Raw genomic sequence first — 9,634 nt, 5'->3', positions numbered from 1 at the left:
TGGTTTGTGCACGCCAAGCTTGAATCCCAGCCACCTGTGCAACCTTGGGATTCACCTGGTCCTTATTTTCTTCCTGCTTCATCTGACTTGTCAATGGAAGAAACAGTCCAAACTTGTAGAGAATTTTTATGAATTTTTCGAGCCAAGCTGATAACATGGCAGGAACAAGATCGTAAATGCTCTGAGAATAACCCTGTTGCAGTTTCTTTTATGCATTTGAAATTAAGGAAGGAAGATAAAGAACATTACGCGAGGGTGGGAGAAAGCAAGGCTGGGATCAGATTACAAGATTTTGTGCTTGCTTAAGGGTGGTTATACCTGACATTTAATGGTGTGTTAACCTAGATGCACTAGAGCAATGGACAGGGCTGGCTTGAAACTTTTCAATAAAGAAGTTACAGGCCTGGGGCGTGACTCCCCACTATGACCTGCCCAGCTAGGAATTTATGATCCGATCACCTTATGAGGTTACTTTCCATAGAACCAATGTTGGTGACAAGCCTAATTTAAATGAGATAATGTACGTCATGGGCCCGGTCTCAGCAGACCCTCACAGCAGAATTTAAACAGAAGATTGAAAACAATTTGAACGTTCAAGAGTCATCACGAAGGTGCCATGTCTGAGGGCTCAGTTCTCTGCACTATATTTATGAACCCATTTGACCCTCACAACTGTATGAGGGAGGCACTGTTACCACCCCAGGTTACAGATGAGGAAACTAAAGCACAGAGAGGCTGAGTCACTTGCTAAAGTCACAGCATTACCGAGGTTTAAGCTCGGATATAAAGACATTTGTCCCGACTGTAGATCCAGCTCCCCCTGAAGATGTGGTCGGCAGGGGTTTGCTTTGATCTCTGTGCTTGAGGCCGGTAGTATCCTTTGGTTCATCGGCTCAGTCAGTGCCAGATAATAAAGCTGGGGATAGGCTTAGATGGGCGGCACCTAGGACCCAGACCACCCGAGGCTGAAGACCCCCTCTCTTTCTCCCTGTAGAGCCTTCGCCTGCCTCCTGCCCTCCTCAGCCATGGTCTGGAAGAAACTGGGCTTCAGCAACTTCTCCAGCTGCCCCAACGGCTCCCGCCAGTGGATATGGGACTTGTTTGGTGAATGTGCCCAGGATGGCTGGGACGAGGCCAGCGTGGGCCTGGGCTTGGTGTCCATTCTCTGCTTTGCCGCATCCACCTTCCCGTGAGTAGTGCCAAGGTGGCAGGGGTGGGGCAGTGGCCCCAGGGAGTGCAGGAGGAGGAGCTGCCTGTCTGGCCATGGGCCTCTCCAGACTCAAGACCAGGTGTGCTCCTCCCTGACCCTACCCACTGACTTCCAACCTGCCTGGGAGGGCCTTGCCCAGGCCTGGCCTTGTGCTGGGCAATGCTGACATGCACTAATAATCACACTTGCTACTATTTGTTGAGTGCCCACTATGTACCTGGCTCAGTTCTAAGCACTTGACATGTTTTTACATCATTTAATCCTCATAGCAACCCAGTGAAATAGGTACAGTTACTATCTCTATTTTATGAGGAAACAGAAACCCAGAGAGGTTAAGTAACTTCCTTTAGGTTGCACAGCTAGTAAGAGAGGAGGCGGGGTTGCGGGGAGGAGGCTGGGATGCACCAAACAGGGCCTGTGTCCTATGAAAGTCTGGTAATAGCCGAGCAGTGACTGCAAAATAACGTGGCCACTACTGTGATTGGAGAACCAACGTACAGGACATAACAGCATGGCGCTCAGGGCCGTGGGCTCTGGATCCAGACAGGGGCGAGTTCTCCACGCAGCTGCGACCTGGGTAAGCAACATCACTGCTCTGCACCTCAGTTTCCTCATCTGTAAAATGGGAATATTGTTCCCTGCCTTACAGGGTTGCTCTGAGGATGGCCTGAGGGAGTGTATGTAAAGCCCCCAGCAGAGAGCCTTTACACAATGTATGCCCAATGCCATGGCTGCACAGAGCATCTGAGGGTCAAGGGGACAAGGAGAAGTGAGGTCAAAGAGGTCATCAAGGGCCCTGTAAGGTCAGGCCATTCTGCACTGTTAGGATGTCTGCTCTGTATCCTGAGGGACAATGATAAGGGTTTCATCAGGGGCTTAACATTTTTCAAAAAGCTTTATTGAAAGATAATTCACGTACCATATAATTAGCCTATTTAAATGTCTAATTCATTGGTTTTAACATGTCCACAGAGTTTTGTAACCATCACCACAATCTGTTTTGGACCATTTTCATCACCATAAAGAGAAACCCAAAAAGAAATGAGTTATTTTCGCCCAAATCTCCAAGTCCCTGTCTGCTTTCTGTCTCTATAGATCAGCCTATGTAGACCTTTCTTATAAATGGAATCGTACACTATGTGACCTTCTGTGACTGACTTCTTTCACTTAACATAGCGTCTTAAAAATGTGTCCATGTTACAGCAGGTATCAGTACTTTATTCCTTGTTATGTTCAAGTAATATTCCTGGGTATGTGCGCACCACGTGCTTATTCATTCATCCATCGATGGACATAACTTCTTTCTTGTTGCGCATCTAGGTTAACACACCTTTGAAATAGTTGTTGCTACTTCTTAGCTATTATGATTAAGACTGCTCTGTACATTCGTGTACAAATTTTTGTTGGGACATATGTTTTTACTCCTCTCGGGTATATACCTAAGGAGTGAAATTGCTGGGTCATATGGTAACTCTATGTTTAATTTCTTGAGGAAAATGCCAGACCGACTATTTTCCAAAGCGGTTACACCATTTTATGGTCCCACTAGAAGTGTATGAAAGTTCCAATTTCTCTGAATCCTCATCAACACTTGTTATTTTCTATCTTTTTTATTATAGCCATCCTAATGAGTGTGAAGTGGTACCCCATTGTAGTTTTGATTTGTATTTTCCTGATGGCTAGTATTGTTAAGTACCTTTTCATGTGCTTATTGGTCAACTGTATATCTTCTTTGGTAAAAGGTCTATTCTGTTCCTTTGTCCATTTGTCATTGGATTATTTGTCTTTTTATTGTTGATGTGAGAGTTCTTTATATAGTCTTGTGTTGATGTAAGAATGTCCAAACCTATAAAGAATTTTTATAAGATTTTATTTCAGCCAAACTGCCGACAATTTCCAGGAAGCAAATCTCAAATGCTCCAGAGAATAACAGATATGCATTTTCTTTTATGCATTTAAACTTAAGGAGGGAACATAAGGAAGATGACAGGAAGGTGGGAGGCAGCAAGCCAGGGATTGAATTACAGGATATTTAACAAGACTGTGTGCTCCGTTGAGGGTGGTTACGCTTATTTCAAAGGTGTGTTAACCTAGATGCACGACAAAAAATGGACAGGGCTTTGCTTAAGGGGAAGATAAGCCTTTACTAAAGAAGTTAAAGGCCTGGGGCGTGACTCCCCACCATGCCCGGCCCAGTTAGCAATTTAGGATCAGATTACCCTGTGAGGTTAACTTTCCATAGAACTCCGTTTTTTAATTCACATCTAGATACAACACCTTCATGTGATTTGCAAATATTTTCTCCCATTCTGTGGGTTGTCTTTTCACTTTTTTGATGGTGTTCTTTAAAGCGCAAAAGTTCTAAATGTGATGATATCCAATTTTATCTATTTTTCTTCTGTTCCTTGTGTTTTTGGTGTCATATCTGAGAACTCGTAGTCTAATCCAAGTAGCAGATTTACCCTTATCATTTAAGAGTCTTATAGATTTATTTGATACTGATAAATCCGATATGTGGGTTTATTTCTACACTACCAAGCAATTAACTCAGTTCTGACACTGTCTACCTGGAAGCAGCATCAGACCCCACAGGTTAAGGACTCCGTCCTCCGAGACTTTCCCTTCTCTCACTACAGACACCAGTCACAAGTCCAGGTTGTCACCTAGGCTTCTGACCAAGCAGCTATAGATTGGAGGTTTTAACAACCCCCTCCTAGGGGTTGATGAATTTACTAGAGCAGCTCACAGAATTCAGAGAAACATTTTACTTACTAGAGTAGCAGTTTATTATAAAAGGATTTAACTCAGGAACAGCCAGGCGAAAGAGATGCACAGGGCAAGGTACGGGGAAAGGGGGAAGGGGCGTCCATGCTCTCAGGCTGTGGGTATGAATCCTGGCTCCGAGACTACCCAGCTGTGTGACCCGCCTCGCTCAGCCCCCAGTGAGGAGGTTCATCAAAGTAGACTTGACCTCATAGGGGGCTGTGAGGACTGGATGAGTTAATACACACTAAGGGCCCAGAACTGTGCCTAAATCATCATTGCCACTGTCGTCATCGGGCACACGCTGAGACGGCCGGAGGTCCAAAGAGAGGGTCTCAGTACCAAGGACCTTTGGGGAAAAAACCAGGGTGCTGAAAGCCACTGGCTTTTGTAGTGGAGAGCTCTAGGAGCCACGGCGCCATGCTCCTTTATTGCTCTTTGAAGAGATAACAGTCTGCGGTTCGGCCCATTACCATATCTTACTTATTGTCTTCTGCTCCTGGAGATAGGGCAGCCTTGGGTCTGCTACCGCCACCACCATCCTTTTTTCCAACTCCCTGCCCGCTCCATAGAAGAAAGAATCTAGGATCCCTCTGAAGTGGTTCTCAGGGCCTGACATGAAACTTCAGGACCGTGTAAAAACCCCAGGTCTCCACTGGGAGACCCCAGGGTGCTGTGGAGGAGAATGTGAGCAATGCCCACGAGGACCCTGCCTGTGGGGAGGATGGACTCCCAGGCGACCTCCCTGGCGTCTGCTGCTCCTGCGTCACTGCCCCGCGGTTGTCTCGTCTGGCAGCCTCCTGGATGTCAAGGCGACATCACGGCCCTTGGCCCCTGAGCGTGTGTTTCCCTCTCTGCCACAGACAGTACATCAAGGCCTGCAAGACGGGCAACATGGACCAGGCGCTGTCCGTGTGGTTCCTCCTGGGCTGGATCGGCGGGGACTCCTGCAACCTCATCGGCTCCTTCCTTGCTGACCAGCTGCCCCTGCAGGTGGGCCGGCTCTGGGCAGGGTGGGCTCTTCGGACAGCCATGGCAGAGGCTTGGGGGCAGCCAGCAGGACAGGCCTGGGCTCCAGAATCCTGATCTGTTGTTCCATCTTATGAGAGCCCTGTGTCCTGCCATATAGTGTGACAATGAGCTGGTCACTGCCCTTCCCTGGGCCTTAGTTTCCCCATCTGCAAAACGATCACAGCAAACCAGAGGATACTGGGGTCTTTTGCCTCTGAGGTGCGATGATCCTGACTGAGCTTCCAGGGACTGGAGGAGGAAAGATTTCCCTTGGGAAGCCCAGGTGCCATCATTCTCCCGTGGGCGGGTGGATGGAGCTGGGATTCACTATCAAGAATTTGTTGTCTTCCCAAGGGGTCTCTAAAGTCTTAACTGCTCCTCTGTCAGGCCACACCGGAACCCACACTTAACCTCTGAGTCCCATTTTGTCCTGACAGGTGGAGGTAGCCACCATTTGCTCCATCTGCCTGGGCCAGGTGGTTCTTCCAGGTAGGAACTGTGATCTCCTCTTTGCAGATAAGGAAACAGAAGCTCAGAGAGGTGAAATGACTTGCTCAGGGTCATCCATCTGGGACGTGAGGGCGCTGCCACGGAGTGGGGATATGGTCCCCAGAGCCTGGGGCTGCAGCGAGCACCCCCGCGCCCCCTCTTTCTCTTGCAGACCTACACAGCGGTGTATTACGTCTTGGCAGACCTGGTGATGCTGTCGCTATACTTTCATTACAAGTTTAAGAAATGCCCCTCGCCACGTGAGTGTGGTGGTCCCTCCATGTCAGGGATGCTGGGGTAGCCAGGAGCTTGGGAGGAAGCACGGGTCCCATTGGTGGGTGATAAACCTTAGAAAGGCTTCCTCGGGCCTTATCTGAAAGCCTGAGTCCTGATCAGCCAAGATAGTGGCCCAAGAGCGACGAGCATATCCGGGCAAACCACAGGGCTGCCCTTCTCTTAAGTTCTCATTCAGCAAACATGGCTTCAGCTCCTCCGTTGTCTCCGTTGTCCCTGGCCCTGGGCTTGGAGCTGGGAGACGAGCACAAGGCACACAGGCCAGTGCCCTTGAGGATTCAGAAGGGGCAGTAACCAAGGTCAGATTGAAGGCTGTACGAGACGTGGCCCAAGGCTCTGTTTTTGGTAACCCCTCTCTGGACCCCACTGCCCTCATCATGTTACTTTTACACCCCCCGGGGGGAGGATACCGTCATTTCACCCATTCTACAGATGACGAATTAAAGCTCAGAGAGCTTAGGTCACTCGCTCAAGGTCTCAGCCACCAAGGTGCGATGACGAATTAAAGCTCAGAGAGCTTAGGTCACTCAAGGTCTCAGCCACCAAGGTGTAAAGCCATGACTCCAGCCCCCATCTGCTGTTACTCAGATACCTAACCTCAGCTTCCCTCCTGCCTCATGTCCAGTGTCTACCACCATCAATTCCATGCTCTTGTTCATCTTGGGACTGGCGTGTACCACCCCACTGCTGAGCAGAGCTGGCTCTGTGGCTGCTCCGAGGGAGGTCTTCCATGGACGGAAGCTCCTGTCTGTGGAGCCAGGCAATAAGGTACAGTGTGGGTACATGATGGTAGGGCTGGCTCATCCCAAGGGCTCTTCCCTGAATGACCGACCACCTGGGCGGATTGCCCTCTGGGAGGGAGCTTGGGGATCTCAACCTGCACCTCCAGCCCCTACTAGGCACTGAGCACCCCCTTCTGCTCTCTCAGCCTTTCACTCGGCAGGAAATCATTGGTTTTGTCATCGGCTCCATCTCCAGCATCCTGTACCTATTCTCCCGGGTACCTCAGATCCGCACCAACGTGAGCATTGACCAGGGGTGGGTGGGGCCGGCCTGGCAGCTGGGGCCTCTGGGTTAAGGAGTAGCATGGTGTGGGAGTGTTTGTGCAGAATATCTGGGTTCTCACTCACTGCTGGCTCAGGCAACTTAATCCAATTCTCTAAGCCTCAGTTTCTGCCTCTAGAAAATGGGTATGTTGATGCCTGCCATCCAAGGGGCCATGTGACCTGTGTGTGTCTCAGGGAAGTAGGAGGTCAGGTGGGAGTGAGGGGCTGAGCTTAGAGGTCGGAGAAGAGAGGAGAAGATGGGGAATCAGGCATGGGGGTTTTGCTGGGCAATGTGAGTCAGCATGGGGCTGGAAAGCAGGGCATCATGGGGCCAGTGGGCATGGTGCAGCCACGGTCTCCTGTGGACCAGGGTGAGGGGCCTGGGAGGGGTGGCTAGGGTGGGGATGAGGAGTTGGGGCTTAGAAGGGGCTGGTCCATTTGTCAGGCCCATGTTAGACACGAAGCACAGTGAAAAATCAGCTTAGGACTATACACACAGTGTGACATGGCAGACGGATATGTGGACAGTCACAATCTAGAGTGACTAGGGCCCTGTTCGAGGTCTCTGACCCCATCCATTTCACCTCCAGTTCCTGCGGAAGTCGACCCAAGGGATCTCCTACTCGCTGTTCGCCTTGGTGATGCTGGGGAATACGCTGTACGGGCTGAGTGTGCTGCTCAAAAACCCTGAGGTGGGCCAGACTGAGGGCAGCTTCCTGCTGCACCACCTGCCCTGGCTCGTGGGCAGCCTGGGCGTGCTGCTGCTCGACACCATTGTATCCTTCAGGGTGGCAAGGCAGGTACAGTGGCCTCTGCCTGCTCACGGCTTCCTCCATCCATCCATCCAGAGTCAAACCTCCTGCCTGCCATGCATCCCGCCAGGCACTGGGTGCAGTAGTGAGCAAGAACGGGATGGTTTTGCCTCAGAAAGCTTACAGCTCAGTGGGGAGGCAGACAGGACACACATAATTATAAGTAATTACTTCACTGCAGTGATACCAAGTGCCACAGAGAAAAACTGCAAGAGTGTGTGACCAGGGGCCTATAAGGCTCAGCAGAAACCTCCATGGGTGCCATTTAAACTGTGCCCTGAAGGAGAAGAAGTTAGGCAAAGGCAAGGGAGGCATGGTCCAGGCTCAGCTTGTGCAGAGGCCTGTGCTGAGGAACAGGGAGAAAATCAGCTCATCCAGGCCAGGGGAATGAAGGCTAGAACTTGGAGACACATGTGCATTAGAGTCAGGAAAACTTGGGTTCAAATTAAGACTCTGTTCCTTGAAGCTGTGTGGCACAAGGCAAACTGTTTACCTCTCTGTGCTTTCATAGCTTCATCTGCGTGGTAAAACAGTCGCTGTCTCACCAAGATCATGGGGTGTCTGGAAACACTCTGCATATGACCCAGTACAGCGAGTACTCAGTAAAAGTTTACTAAATGGTGGAACGGGGCCTTAGTTGGATCTCATTTGGGAGAAAATAAACATGGCCCTTGTTTTGACATTTGCTGAGTCCCAGCTGGATGCATTGAGAGAGACACTTTAAGCTCTAGTGCCCTGAAGTGGCCCCAGCCACCTGGGGAAACTCCCAGGATGGGGTAGGGTGGAAGGCCAGATCTTGGGGCTGGGGTTGGGGGTGGGGAGGGCTGCCTGGGGAAGGAAGACCCCAGTGCTGGACTTGGAAGATGGAGTTTGGCTAGGGGTTGAGGAACAGGCAGGCATTCAGAGTGGAAGGTGCAGCAGAGTGGAAGAGCAGAGGCTGGGAGGTCATGGCTGACCCTCCCCACCTGCCAGAGGGGCTGAGAGGGAGGGGGGATGGGAGCAGCCCTAGATGGAGCCTCAGGTCCCGGGGCAAGTCCAGCCCAATCTCTGCTCCGTTAGGCCTTGACATTGGCCCCTCCAGATCTCCGCACAGTTCCTGATCTATAGGAACGCCTCCATGTCCTCCGAGTGCCAGCCCCTCCTCCCAGGCTGACCGGGACCCAGGCCAAGCCCAGATGACCAAGACCTCCAGAAGCCACACCAGGAGGAGAGGAGTGTGGGCAACGGTGCTGCGGACCCTGGACTCGGGCATGGAGGAAGCTGGAATGGGGGGCCTAGAACTCCCAGCCCAGCTGCCTCCCCCCACGCCTTCAAAACCTGGGCGGACTCTTCCAGAAGCCCTGACTGACTCCTCCAGGAGCAAGACGGTCCCTAGGGCCAGCCTCCCCCTGCCTTGAGACTCACCCTCCTTCCAGGGTCTGAGGCAGCTGTCCCTGGGAATCTTGAGGGAGGGCCTGCAGCTGAGACCTTGCCCCGCAGAAAATAGTGCAGCTGTCCCTGGGCTCACCTACCTCATTCCGCTGCTTGCCCCCTGGAGAGGGACACAGCTGCAGCCCTACATAACAAGGACTGTCCTGTTAATTGCAGCCAGCCTAGTAAACGGTACTGCCCAGCAAGGCCTGTTCTGTTGCTCCTTCTCAAGGTGCTGGGGTCTGGGCCCCACCTCCCAGGGCCCAGGCGGGGGCCTAATGGGTTAGGCTGTGGGAGAGCCGAGTAGGAGGGGACCGAGTCTGCTGGCTAGTCTCAGGGGGGCCCCTGACTGCTTCAACCGGCTTCTCTGACACAGCAGTGAGAACGACGCTGCCGGGGTCCCTTGGGAAGAAGCAGAATAGTGAAGGTTCAGGTCTTGGTTCTGTGTCTTAGCTCCTCTGTGCCTCAGTTACCTTATCTGTGAAATGAGATGACAGTATTACGACATCATGTCTTCATAAGATGGTGCGATTACTGAGGTTAGCCCCAAAGTGTGGCAAGCAGTAAGAGCTCAATAAAAGTTAGCTTGTTAATTTTTA

General features: G+C 51.2%; 1 protein-coding gene across 2 annotated transcripts; it reads left to right on the top strand.

Annotated features, from left to right (window-relative positions):
* The first annotated feature begins 392 nt into the window (after positions 1 to 392).
* On the top strand, positions 393 to 9,634 carry PQLC2 (PQ loop repeat containing 2). 2 transcript variants are annotated; one of them, XM_006924502.3, is made up of 7 exons: positions 393 to 1,189; positions 4,837 to 4,966; positions 5,646 to 5,733; positions 6,393 to 6,535; positions 6,696 to 6,788; positions 7,404 to 7,589; positions 8,707 to 9,634. In XM_006924502.3, the coding sequence occupies exons 1-7, from the start codon at positions 1,026 to 1,028 to the stop codon at positions 8,776 to 8,778; spliced, it is 876 nt and encodes a 291-aa protein (XP_006924564.1). In that variant the 5' UTR covers positions 393 to 1,025; the 3' UTR covers positions 8,779 to 9,634. The 2 variants fall into 2 exon arrangements, with proteins under 2 accessions (XP_006924564.1, XP_024897219.1); XM_025041451.1 differs by lacking the exon at positions 393 to 1,189 and having other exon boundaries at positions 5,501 to 5,733.

This window comes from Pteropus alecto, unplaced genomic scaffold (assembly GCF_000325575.1).
Source record: "Pteropus alecto unplaced genomic scaffold, ASM32557v1 scaffold39, whole genome shotgun sequence".
NCBI classification, from domain to species: Eukaryota; Metazoa; Chordata; class Mammalia; order Chiroptera; family Pteropodidae; genus Pteropus; species Pteropus alecto.
This window is presented reverse-complemented; position numbering and strand designations above follow the sequence as displayed.